Below are 14,137 nucleotides of genomic sequence, written 5' to 3'. Positions count from 1 at the left end.
TTTAGAAACATCTTGTTGGTTTCTACCCCAAAAACGCCTGTTGATTTTAGTTGGCATTGTGCTGAATCTATAGATGAGTTTGGAGAGAACGGACATTAACAATACTGAGTCTGCTGATCCTGAACATGGTATATATTTCCATTCATTTAGATTTTCTTTTTATTTATTTCCTTCCTTCTCATGAATTTGGGTTTAATTTGCTCTTTTTCTAACTTCTTACAGTGGAGACTAGATAAATGATTTTAAACCTTCATTGTTTTTTAAATGTAAGCAGTTAATGCAATAAAATTCCTTCTAAGTATTGCTTTAGCCACAGCCTACAAATTTTGATGACACTGTGTTTTTCATTAATTTTTAAATATTTGGTGCTTTTCTGGATACCTTATCCGAATATATACTGTGTAAGATTCCAGTCTTACGCAATTGGGGCTCGTCTTACAGCCTAGCATAATGGTTTATCATGATGATCATTTCGTGTGTACTTCAGAAGATTGTCTATTTTGCAGTTGTTGAGTGTGGTGTGTTTTATAAATGTCAGGTCAAGGTAGTTCAAATCTTCTATATCTTTGTTGAGTTTTTTGGTCACTTTTAGTAATTACTGAAAGAAGGTGTTAAACTCATTAGTTATTGCATATTTTTCTGTATTTCGCTTTTTAATTTCCATTTTTGTTTTATATGTTTGAAGCTATGTTATTAGGAGCATGTACATTCACGATTGTTATGTCTTCCAATGAATTGACATTTTTATCATTGTAAAGTATCCCTGTCTATCCTTGGTAATACTCCTTGACTCAATTTTTACTTTGTCTGATATTGATAATCATACCACCTTTCTTATGGTCATTATATCTGTCTTTATATTTAAAAAGTGCCTTTTTACATACGGCATATAGCTCTGTCTTTTTTGTCCATTCTGACTGCCTTTGCCTTTTGATTGGATATTTCATATATAATTAATGTAATTGTTGACATAGCTAGGTTTGGGTCCACTGTTTTGTTGTTTTCTGTTTGTCTCATCTAGTTTTTTGTTCCTCTGTTCTTTTATGCCTTATTATTAGTTTCAGAGGTAGAGTTGAGCGATTCATCAGTCTTTTTTTTTTTTTTTTAAGATTATTTATTTATTTATTTGACAGAGAGAGAGAGAGACACAGCCAGCGAGAGAGGGAACACAAGCAGGGGGAGTGGGAGAGTAAGAAGCAGGCTCCCAGCGGAGCAAGGAGCCCAATGTGGGGCTCCGTTCCAGGACCCTGGGATCACGCCCTGGGCCAAAGGCAGACACTTAACAACTGAGCCACCCAGGCATCCCAGTGATTCATCAGTCTTATATAACACCCAGCGTTCATTACATTGCCCTCCTTGTGTGCTTTATTTTGCATTAATGGATTATTTTTGCTGTGCTTTTTAGCATTTTTCTTTTTAGTGTTGCTCTAGAGATTACAATATGTGTTGTTAACTTTTCATAGAGTACTTAGAGTTAATACCGAACCACTTCAGATAAAATATAACAGCTTTGCAACAATATAATTCCATTTACTCTACATCATTTGTGCCATGATTATGATATATTTTACATCTATGTATGTAGCAAAACACTGCAGTGTTTCAATTTTTACTTTAAAGAATCATGTCTTATAAAGAAATTAAGAGAGAAAGTCTTCTGTATTTGCCCACATGTTTACCCTTTCTCTAGAGTTCCTTATTTTTGTAGATTCAAGTTTCTATCTGACATCCTCTTAGTCTGAATTTTTATCTGCTATCTCTTTAGTCTGAAGAACTTCCTATAGTATTTGTTGTAGGACAGGTATGCTGATAACAAATTCACTCATCTTTCATTTACCTGAAAATGTCTTTTTTTCATGCTTATTTTTGAAGGATAGTTTTTCTGAATATAGAATTCTGAGTTGACAGGATTTTTTTTCCCTTTTAGATGACTTTAAAGATGCTCTTCCGTTGTCTTCTGGACTCCGTTGTTTCTGCTGAGAATTCAGCTGTAATCTGAATAATTGTTCCTCCTTATGCATTCTTTTTCCTCTGAATGTTATCAAGATTTTCTCTTTATCTTTGGTTTTAGCAATTTGACTATGATGTGTTTAGGTGTAGTCTTCTTTGAGTTTATTCTCATTGGAGTTTGCTGAGCTATATGAATCTGTAAGTTAATGTTTTCCATCAAATTTGAGAAAATTTCAGCCTGTGTGTCTTTTGTTTTCTTCTGCTGTATTGTTTTTCTCCTGAGACTCCGGTTGCACCTATGTTTGACTGATTTTTTTTTTCCAATATTTTTTCCTCTTATTTCTTCAGATTAGATAGTTTCTGTTGATCTGTCTTTAGGTTCACTGACTGTTTCTTCTGCTTTCTCCAGAGAGTTTTAGTTTGTGTATTATACCTTTTAGTTCTAGAAGCTCCATTTGGGTTTTTTTTGTGGTTTTAATTTATGTTCTGACATTCCCAATCTGTTCTTTATAGTGAGTTTTTCTTTTAGGCTTTAAACAGATTTGTAATAGCTGCTATAAAATCATTATTTTTTAATGACAACATCTGTATTATTTTGGAATGGTGTGGAATTCTGTTGATCCCTTTGTTCTTGATTATTGATTATATTTCTTTTGGGGGGGCATGACTGTTGTTTACTAAATACTGTATATTGTAGATGACAGAGACTCTGGATTCTACTTTGTTCCTCTGAGAAAGATTAAATTTTGTTGTAACAGTTAAATTATTAATTGATCACCTTAAACTTGTGGAGAGTTGGTTTTTTACTTTGTTGGGGGCAGATCTATGTCAGTTTTGCCCTTAGATTAGAATTGAATTCTCCATTAAAGTGTACCCCTTCTGGTTCTGGGATTTCAATGGAAAATCTGAGGTGTTTACCAAGTCCTTCTAACTTCAGACTCTGAATACTCTTTCTTCTGGTGGTAGGCAGCAGCTGAAATTTCCCCTCCATCCTTTCAGACTTCCAGGTGTTTTCCGCAGTCCTTGGCATTTTCCTAGAGTTCAGGGATCAGCCAAGGGTTAAGGGAAATTTATACACAGACTTTGGGGCTCCCCTTTGTGGCACCTTCCTTTTTGAGATTTCCCTTTTTTATTTCTAGCTGTTCTGGCAGCTCTGAACTTCATCTTCTGATACCCAAGCCAATAAAACTGCAGCTTCTTGCTTGAGTTTCAATTATCTTGCCCCACACGTGGACTGGACAGTGTTTTCAGGAGAAATGCTATAGAAAGGTATTGGTGTGGCTTCTTTCTTTTTTTTTTCTTCTTTCTTCCTTTTTTTCTTTCTGATAGAGAGGGCACGAGTGCATGCACAAGCAGTGGGGCAGGGGAGAGAGAATCTTAAGCAGGCTCCACACCCAGTGCGGAGCCCGACACGGGGCTCAATCTCATGACCCTGAGATCATGACCTGAGTTGAAAGTCAGATGCTTAACCAGTTGAGCCACCCAGGAACCCTGGTGTGACTTCTTTCTTTAAGGATTGAATCCCCTCTAGTTTCTACCTGCTTTTGGACATTCTCTAGTACCATCAAGTAGTTGTTTTTCATATTTTGTTAAGAGTTTATAATCACTATAGGATGAGTATGGTATAAGCTACTCTGCTTTATCAGAGCAGAACTTCACCACTTGCCTTTTTTTATTTTCAGGTATTGTATTTTTCATTTCTGTAGGTGTTCTTTTTTGCTGCTTTTACAGTTTTGATATCCCCCCTCCTCCCTCCTTTCCCCATTTCTCCCTGTTCATATTTCATACTTATTTCTTGAAACATAGCAGACAGCTTATCTGTAATCCATGTCTGGTGTCAGCTCTCTGCTCTCTTCGGTCCCTCTCACTCATGGTGCCATATGTATTTTATAATATTTTGTAGCCATCTGTTCTATAGTTCCATGTGTATGACTTTTTTGAGGCCTACTATGAAAGTGGGCTTCTCCAGAAAAGATTTACATTGCTTCTACCAAGTGCCAAAGGCCTCACCCGTGTGGGATCAAATTAAGTAAAATTTTTTGTTATGTGGGTTTGTTTGGTTTTTTTTTAAATATGTAGTATGAATTTGAGTTACAAACTTCCATTAAGGCTAATTTTCAGTGGCAGTGTTTTTCTACTTCCTTCTTGATGCTTATATTTGAGACGGTTGATTTTCCTATCATTCTTCTTCAGGGATTCTGACTGATTTATCTGTACCTTGAGATATAGCCCTTTGGCACCTCAGCTTTGTGGGGATGGGATGTGAAACTTGTATTAGATTCTCTACCTTAAGTGGGCCCTGGGCTTTGTCTACTGTTTCCCATGCCCTGGGAGGTCTGAAGATAAAAGCTCAAGTTATCTGGTTTTAGTCTGTGCTCTCAAGGTGCGGAAGGCAACCTATAATCACTTTGTTTTCCTCTCTGGGTACTTGCCTTCACTCAGTTTCTTGGTCTGAGAACTGCTTACATATCTATCATGGATATATTAAAAATAGCTGGACATCTTGACTGTTTATAGTGGGAGAGAAATCTAGGAATCTGGCCCAGCATATTCTCATCTGCTGTATGAAAAAGTATACTTTTCTTACTTTGACTTTATACTGTTTTCCTTTATGATTTGGGAGAAAAGGGGATTGTTACAGACTTTGAACTGGAAGTCCTGGTATAGAAAGTATGGAGAAAAGAAACGATATTTCAAGTATAGAGCTGGCAAAAATAGGGCATATTCCTATGGTAGTGAAAGGGCCCTGATAGAGATAAGGTTGGGATAAGGTTAGTGGAAGGTTTGTGCCTTCTCATCTGGAGTTTGTGGCCCGTCTTTAAGCTCCTGTGGCTGTGGCAGAATTCAGTTCCTTTGAATTGGTTGTTGGACTGAGGTCCCTTTTCCTTGCTGGCTACTAGTTGGTCACTGCTCTCAGTTCCTAGTTTTCCATGTGGCCCTTGCATCTTCAAAGTGAACGATAGAGAATCTCCTTTGTGTCAAATCTTTCTCATCCTGTAATGATCTGGAGGTAGAAATAACTAGGAGATAGAAACCACACAGTAGGTTAAATGGGAAATTTAACGTAATTACTATTCAGTACAACAAAAGAGTAACTGTAAGATATAAGGAAACTATTTATGGTACTCTAGGGCTGAGGGAGAGTACCCAAGGAAGGACAAACTTGGAAGGGAATCAGACCTTGTTGGAGAAAGTGTGGTTCAGCCCACTTGATAGCAGAGAATTTCATTGGTTTGGGCGGGCTGGAGTTGGTCTGGAGTTGGTGGACAAGCAGTAGGCCACCCTCTGGAGTACAGGCAGGAGAGTGGGCAGTCTGTGGATGGGTGGGATTCCCTGTGCCAGTGCGAGCGGGAGGCCTTCAGAGCATGTAGGCCATGCAGGGGCTCTGGTTTCCCTGTCAGGAGGACTGCAGGAAGTTTATTTCCAGGCTGAGGCTACCAGATCTAAGCGTGACTGTGTTCCAGGCCTGAGTCTATGCAGGCTCCACGGAATATTCACACACCAACTCTACCAACTTCCAGCCCACGCCCGCCGTGTCCCTCCAGCTCCCTCTACTGAGAAAGCTGAATGTCATGTTACTGTAAAGGAGAGAAGGGAATTCAGTTGCTTATTACAGAGCACCTATTAAAGGGTGTGTTCAGAACTGATCGGCAATAAATGCATAAATGATACACATGCTCCTAAGTTCTTTGATCGGGGAGAGCGTCCCACCCCTTTTAAGGGCTCACCTGATTAGGTCGGGTCCACTCAGGGTAATTTCCCTTAAAGCCAGCAGTACAATCTAACACAACCTAGTCTTGGGAGTGACTGTCCCACCTCACTCACCACGCTGGGTTTAGACAGGGTGTGTCCCATACCAGGGAATGGGAATCTTGGGGGAATATCTTAGAATTCTGCCTACCACAGAGGGCTGGGGGTGGAGATGAGATGACTCATTGTTACATGAGAAACTCCTTTGTAAAGTAAATAGGTTGTATTTCATTCTGTGGCTGTCTCACAGAGAAGAAGAAGGAATAACTAGTACTTAGAACATCTAGTTGTCCGCTACTACACAGAGCAGTTTCATGTATTATCTGTTTAATTCTTAACATCTTGAGACAGGTTATAATCTTCACTTTACAAAAGGGGAAACTGAAGCTCAGTTTGTAAGGTCACTTGCCTGGAGTCACTCCACTAATATTTGGTGTAGCTGGAATTGAAATGTGGTTTTGTCTAATATTGAATTTCATATTTTTTTCTGCCTCTCTATAGTAATAATAAAAGCTTTCATTTTTAAAATTCAATTTATTTAAAACAAAAACACGCAATTCACCCCTCTCTCTCATCCCCTACACCCCGCCTCTGGCAACCACTAATCTGTTCTCTGTTATCGATGAGCTTGTTTTTTTTAATACATATAAAATATGTAAGAGAGATCATATAGTATTTATCTTTCTCTGACTTATTTCACTTAGCATAATGCCCTCGAAGTCCATTCATGTTGTCATAACTGGCAAGATCTCATTCTTTTTTATGGCTGAATAATACTCCTGTGTGTGTGTGTGTGTGTGTGTGTGTGTGTATACTGTAATCTTTTTATTCATTCATCCATTGATAAAGGCTATATTTTCTAGTGGTGTCTAATAATATTGCTGCCCATGAAAGAATTTGTGTCGTTTGGGATGAGGGGATATGACAGAGGTCATTTCAGTGGAGATAAGGCAAATCCCTCTCCTGCATCTCTGCTTTTTCTTCAGGAGCCCACTGATAGAGGTCATTCCTATCCTGGCCCTCACTGGGGGGACAGTGGGTTCAGAAGAGAAGTCCTAGCCGGACTTAACCCATTCCAACAGGGAAGCCAGACAGTTACCCACTTGATGTCTGCATCACCAAGAAGTAACCATTCCTTTGTTCCCTGTTCTCATGTCTGAGTGTGGAACAAAAAAAAACAAAGCAAGATTTGAGAGATCTGGATATAGCCTTTTCAGTGGGGAGGGCGTATTTTGCGCTTGGAGAATTCTAATAACCAAGAGCTGAGCTCATGATAAGTGTGCAGGGAGTGTTTGTAGAATAAACGCTCCCATGCATATGTTATTTAAAGCACACTCTGCTGCTAACCTTGCCTTGTCTCTCACAGGCTCATGAGCCCCTGGAGGGTTGGCCCCTTAACCAGTTAATCTTTGCATTGGTAAATGGTTGTGGAATTAATTAGGAGCTCCGGGGCTGCTTGATTTGTTTTGCCCTTAGTATGCTGTGGAAGCAGCCTGACGTAGTGGGACTCAGGAGTTGTGGGTTCCTCTTCCAACGTTATCACTGATTCACTGTGGGGTGTTAAGCTCCCTAGCACTTAGTTTCTTCCTCATTAAAATGAGGAACATGGACTTGACCTCTGGTCCATTCCAGCCCTGCAGTTCTCTGAAATATGTTACCACACCATAACTGCCTCAATAGTTTGAATAATTTCAGATGGTTAGTTATTAGGCTGGCCTTCAGCTTATGGAGAGATGTGGAATAGTTTGAGCAAATGTAAAGGGTACACTTAGTTCTCTTTTCTTGGACACATGAAATAATAGATTCATTGGAATATGATCTCTTCCTCCACCCACTTCCATCAATTCAGAGTGGATTTTTTTTCTCCTTCCAATTTTCCACCGTGTTTATCAGCTTTGAAGGGAAATTTTAAGTCAGGCGGTAGTCAGAAGGGCAGGCACAGAGCTCAGCTGGTTAGAGGGGGAAAATTCCTCCATGAAATTTCAAGTGAACTGACCTGGGCTTTTTCCAAGGAATTTTCTTGAATTGTAGTTTGTTGGTTTGTTTTGATTTGTTTTGTTTTTAAGTGAGATGTTTTGCTTGATTTGAAACATTAAGAGTAGTATGTAAAATTAAATTTTAGAAAGTTTCTGAATCCTGATCTGAACAAGCAAAGTAGACTTTGTTCTTGATTTAGGATATTCTTGCTTTACCTCAGGTAACAAAGGCTTGTGATGGACTTCTTCAGCAATCAGCAGATGGATTCTTTGTCTCCTTAACTCCCAGACAGATTAGATATAGTTAAATGGATGCCTCCTGAAATGTTGTCCATTAAAAAATATTTCAGAAGATAACTTTTGTAGGGGGAACATTAGTCTAACCTCATTCTGGTTCAGGAGCTACTACCACCTGCTTAATATTATAACCACAGGCAAACCATTTAACCTCTCTCTGCCTCGGTTTCCTTAACTGTATTGTGGGAGAATTAAAAGAAAGATTACAGGTGAAGCATAGCATCCGTATGTTTTAAAGCTCCCTGGGTGATTACAATGAGCAGCCAGGATTGAGGCGCACTGCTATTCAGCATCATACGAAGTGCCGGGAGGTGGTGCTTTTATTTCATTCTATACATTTTTTCGATGAAAAAAAGAGATCAGTTTAGGTTCTAGCATAGTTTTTATCTAGTACTTCTATGCATTGGCCAGTTATTTCAGTCTCTTACGAAAGGATGAACGACTGTTTTTACAGTCAGCCTCTATTGCCTGCTGGGATTGGGGAAGTCCTGGGTCTGTGTGGAATTTTCCATGACTCTTAGCTCCGCACCATTAGTGTTCACTGCAGTCACAGAGCTTTTCAACGTGTCTGCCTCTGCTATCCTCTTTCTTTGTTTCACAGTGTCAGATGTGACCTCAGCTACAAGTCTGGGTATTTTGTTTGTGTTTAATATTCTCATTCTAAGGACCGATCAGAGCGTCTCATCTGAATTAGCTTTTTGTTTATAAAGTGAGTCAGCCTGGGGTATCTGTTTTGGCCTGATTTCCTCAGGTATCGGGTTTCCTGTCACAAAACCACCTTCTGTGGGGTGGGGCGGGGGGGGGGCGGGTACATTTGTTTCTGTAGGTGCAAGCTTCGGGCGGGCGCAGTGCTGGCAGATTCTCCAGCAGTCTGGTCATTGGTGATCAGAATCAGCTGTTTGATCCTTTGACTGGAAGAGTTCTAAAAATGACAGCAACTGGAAGAAAAGAGATGTAACCGGGTAACAGCCTGGTTGGGTTTGGCTGGTTCCTCTCTTATAGGGGAATTTAAAGTGCTAAAATTTTAGAAGGAGACTCCTGTAGCAGTATCTCTCCTTTTCCTTGGAAAGCAGTTCCCCCCATTCTGTGCACAGAGAATAGCTGCGTCAGATTATATTACGAACATCTCCTCTCCCAGATCAGTCGATGGAGGCTGGGCTTGTTTACCATACCTTCTCCCTGCAAAATGAGAGAGATTCTCTAATCACTTCATGTATATTACAGAGAGGTGAAAGACAGTGTGTATTCTGCTTCATTCTGCTCTCGGCTCTAATGTTACCTCCTTGGAGAGGCCTTTCCTGATGACTACCTCCATCATTCTCTATTCCTTCATCCTACTGTATTTCCTTCCTGACATTCTATTATATAAACTTTGTGAAGGTAGTGACAGTTCATTTTCTCCTTTGTATCCCTGGGCCTGGAACCTAGTAGGTGCTCATTAAATATTTGTTTAATAAGTAAAACAGGGAATGGTTTGAATGGCCAGATATTTGTGCATTATCTTCCTTTTTGTTCTTTGATTTGGTCTTAGCTCAGTGATTCTCAGACTTCGCTGGTTGTATGTATCACTGTATCAGACATAAAACCATTTATTCAGAACTTGGCGAGCTGTAGAAGAAAATTTTAAAGACAGTTTTGACTATGTGCTTTTTTCACTTTTAACCTTGAGGTAGTGTGTAACACCACTGTGCTTCCTCCATAATTAGTCTGTATAGTACAGAGGAATGCGTTGTTGCTTAGGTTCTCAAGTAAGCTGGGAGAATTAAATACCCATCTGGTTCAGCTCCACTGGGACCAAGAGATGTGTTACATATTTTAGTGGTGATGGTGATTAGAGAAGGGGAGCTCCAGTGTTACAGCCTAATTGAAAGATGGTGGGCTGAAATTTAACCTGGGCGCTCTCAGTAAAAATGGGCGTGTCCTTTTGGTTGTGGGTCTTAGCGTTTGGAGAATGGATAAAGTAACACCCGTTCTTCCTGATCTTGGAAGTTGTGATGATGCTAAACTGAAGTTAGGTAAAGATATTCTGAGGTAAAGATCTCCTATGAATGCGGGAAATCTTAGATACTTGGAATTAAGATGATGAGAGAAAAGACAACTATGGTGAAGTTTCACTGCTTGGTCACTATGTATTGAAACAAAGGCAGGGTGTACTCTTTGAAACATGGGTTATAAGACATGCTCCCATTAGCACCATGTGTTTTTTGAACTTAAGTGTATGGAAGGTTTGGTCTGAGCAGAGTAGATTTAAATTTTACTAAAGCATTCATTTTCATCCTGCTTGAAAATGGTTATGTTCCAGCATAAGTTCACCACTTTCTGTTGTTGCTTTTCCTCCCCCATCATTCTTTCAGTTGGCTGATTGCAATTCTGGCCCAACTCAACCCTCTCTTTGGACCACAGTTGAAAAATGAAACCATCTGGTACCTCAAGTATCACTGGCCTTAAGGAGGAAGACCTGCTCTCCAGGGCTCCATCATTGAGGTGACTATACCCTTGACCTTTCACATCAGTGTTGCAGCTAGAGGTTGCCTTGACTTTTCCTCAGAAAACTACAGCCATTTTAACACTTGGCAAGGGCAGACTGCTAAAAGTAAACATCTGCAGAGCAGAAATAAATTTGGAACTTAGGCCATTCACTTTACCAAAGGATTTATTCATAAGAGTCTTTTAAATTCTGCTGTTACCCAGCCACTTAAATAAAGTTTGCATGCAGTCTTCCAGACACAGGAACATGACTATACTTGACATTGTAGGATTCTTAAAGTTGCTGACAGATTTTAAATGAAGGGCATTTCTGAGTGCTTTGGATAGAGAGGGACAGGTGCTCTTTGAAAACTGGAGTTAAAATTTTAGGTTTTATTTGGTTTAGAAGATCAGAGAGGTAAGGAGTGGTATCGTGGAAAGATTTATTCACTGGCCGAGAGTCAGAAAACCTGTCATTTAGTTTGTTCCTCTTTCTCCATTATTTTGATAAATGGAAGTCAGCACTGAATGCTTGTCTAGATTCTGGTTCCGCTTTTTGGCAAGAGCGTTTTCTTAGGTGGTACTGTGAACTCATATCAAGAGACACATGGTGTCTGACTCTCCTTTTTTCATGATGCTATGATGATCAGTGGGTTCAGGTAACAGCAGCCTGGTTCCTCCAGTTGCAAAGTTCTCTGCCACCTTTATCTTCGGATTTTATCCATTGATGATCTTAGCCTGAAGTAAACATTTCAGTAGAAAGTGCAAAATGGTGATTTTCTAGTTCCATCATTACATCTACATTTGATTAGATGAAATGTTTCTATAAAGGTGAACTTACCCTCATTCTAGGGTTATTTAGTAACCTTGAAATATAGATCATACAGGAAAAGCAGTATACATATTTAATTCTTTTCTTTTAATTTTCAGAGTAAGATGTTAGTGCCCAAGTCACTTCCAGGGTATCCAGAGAGGTTTTCTTTTCTTCCCTTTTGAATTTTAATCAATTACATTTACTACCCTTCTAATGTTCAATTGTTCTTTCTTTGGCCTATGGGAGCCTGTCTGGACTGGCTTCTGTGTCCTTTTGATATTAGTCTTTGGTAGTTTCCTTACTTACTGGCAACATCAAGATATCCCAGACCTCTCTGTGTGTTTCCTGTCTCAGACTTGGAATCAGCTGTTCCTCAGATTGCTTTCTAAATTTCCCACCGACAGGATCCCTGGGTCACTGGTCGGCCCTCAAGCCCAGCTGGCTGTGGTTCCTTTCAGTGGGAAATGGATTTAAAAACCAAGATCTGATTGTTAGGTGCATTCACTTCTGCTGGGGTGTTGTTGCTTCTAAGCCTTTACAGTGGACAGAGCCAGGAAGTTTGTTCTAAGAAGAAAAAGATCATGAGTTCATGTTAGTCCTTCCTTCCTTCCTTCCTTCCTTCCTTCCTTCCTTCCTTCCTTCCTTCCTTCCTTTCTTTCTTTTTTTTTTTTTAAAGATTTTATGTATTTATTTGACAGAGAGAGGGAGAGAGCACAAGCGGGAGAGCAGCAGACAGAGGGAGAGGAAAAAGCAGGCACCCAGCTGCACAGGGAGCCCAATGCAGGGCTCGATCCCAGGACCCTGGGATCATGACCTGAGCTGAAGGCAGACGCTTAACCGACTGAGCCACCCAGGTGCCCCTCATGTTAGTACTTTTAATTCAAATTAAACATTACGTGGTTTTTACTTTTTTGGTTTTATACTTGAGTACCATTCACATATGCTGAAAATCTTCGCTCCTACAGACAATAATTACTTATCTTCATTATCCTGTAATACATACAGTTTCCTTTTTTTTTTTTTAAGATTTTATTTATTTATTTGACAGAGAGAGACAGCCAGCAAGAGAGGGAACACAAGCAGGGGGGGTGGGAGAGGAAGAAGCAGGCTCCCAGCGGAGCAGGGAGCCTGATGCGGGGCTTGATCCCAGGACCCTGGGATCACACCCTGGGCTGAAGGCAGACGCTTAAAGGCTGAGCCACCCAGGCGCCCCTGCAATACATATAGTTTCAAAATAACACCAGTATAGCTAACTAACTAAGTTTATTTATCTTTTTTTGTTTTTTTTTTAAGATTTATTTATTTACTTATTTATTTGACAGAGAGAGAGAGAGAGAGAGACAGTGAGAGAGGGAACACAAGCCGGGGGAGTGGGAGAGGGAGAAGCAGGCTTCCCACTGAGCAGGGAGCCTGATGCGGCGCTCGATCCCAGGACCCTGGGATCATGACCCTAGCCGAAGGCAGACATTTAACGACTAAGCCATCCAGGCACCCCTAACTCTAAGTTTATTGAATGCAGTTTAGGATTTCTTTGCTGCTTTATTTGTCCTTATAACAAATAAAGAAAAAAATGTCGTTTTCTGAGGTCACTTGGAATAATTATTTTCTGTTATCATTATCAATTTAATATATAATTAGATTGTTTTATTTTGTGTTCAATTCATAGTAATTTTTTTATTTGCTACTGTCTTTTGAATATGTAAAACATATTTCCAAAGTCAAAATTATAAACAAGTTACATTCAGAGAGGTCTCTTCTTCCTGTGTTTTGTTTTGCCAAGATAAGCAAATACATACATATATAGATTTATATGTATGTACGTATATATACATACGAGTGTATGTCCCCCCCCACAGCTCTTACAGAAGAGATGTCGTATTGTATATACTATTCTGTACCTTGCTTTTTTTCACTGAACAATATATCCTAGAGATTGCTCTTATCGATGTATAGAGATCTTCCTCAATTCTTTTTATATAGCCATTGGATTGTTACAGCTTTTGGATTGTTTCTAGTCTTTTGCTATTATTGATAAAAGTATAATTCTAAACATATGACATTTTATATTTTGGTGATGATCTTTGGATTACATTCCATGAAAATTGAATCTGGTTTAAAGGTATATATGCTTTTTGTACCTATTACTACGTGACCTTCTTATAGGGATTATACCATTTTTACATTCCCACTAACAAGCCTGGATTTTTGCCAATCTGATAGGTAAGTAGTCAGGTTTGTTTTTTTTTCTTCCTTAGAGTTCGGTCTTTGCCCAAAGGGCAAAGTATTGTCTGATTTACAAGATTTTTTTTTTTTACCTCCCCCCCCCATAAATTTCTCCTATTTGTTATCCTTCCTTTCAACTACAGTGGATATTAGGTAAAGATGTTGATTGGGGTTTCAAGCAGAGACTTTCAGGCCTCAGTTGGATCTCCTTCCAGCATTGCCTTTCATTTAGCTTCTCTGAGCCTCATTTCCTTCCCTTGTAATAAAAGAGAAATGGGCCCTTTGGGTCAGAAGAACAGTGAGTGTGTGGATCTGAAGGTTTCGTTTGTCTTAACTCTCAAACGCAGGTTAACCTGATTGACAAATTTCTTGTTTGCACTCTGGTCCACAGCATAAACCAGGGCTGCTTGAAACCCTTATATTAAAGGTGGTTCCTTTACAAGCAAATGCCAGGAAGCAGGAGGGCATAAGCCAGGAGAACCCTAACTAGGAATGTCCTGTCACATTTATTCTGCATTTGAGGTAGTGATTATGGTAGTACCATAACTGTAGGCCTTTGGAGTTATCACATAAAGAGATCTAATCTCTGCCTAACATGGGAGCAAACTGTTCCTGTGACAAGACTTCACTTTTCTTTGTGGTAAATCAAAAGACTGAGCTA

At 39.6% G+C, this 14,137-nt stretch overlaps 1 protein-coding gene across 1 annotated transcript in view; it reads left to right on the top strand.

Annotated features, from left to right (window-relative positions):
• The window catches only part of ATP6V0E1 (ATPase H+ transporting V0 subunit e1), a 37,812-nt gene that overhangs the window by 15,956 nt on the left and 7,719 nt on the right, over nt 1-14,137 (top strand). The window contains exon 3 of the mRNA XM_008692371.2: nt 10,328-10,457. Coding sequence (XP_008690593.1) covers nt 10,328-10,421 — 94 coding nt within the window. The 3' untranslated portion in view covers nt 10,422-10,457. The remainder of the gene's footprint in view (nt 1-10,327; nt 10,458-14,137) is intronic.

The sequence above is a fragment of the Ursus maritimus genome, unplaced genomic scaffold, assembly GCF_017311325.1.
Source record: "Ursus maritimus isolate PB19 unplaced genomic scaffold, ASM1731132v1 scaffold_15, whole genome shotgun sequence".
Lineage (NCBI taxonomy): Eukaryota > Metazoa > Chordata > Mammalia > Carnivora > Ursidae > Ursus > Ursus maritimus.
Note: the sequence above shows the minus strand (reverse complement) of the source record. Positions and strands in the feature narration are given on the sequence as shown.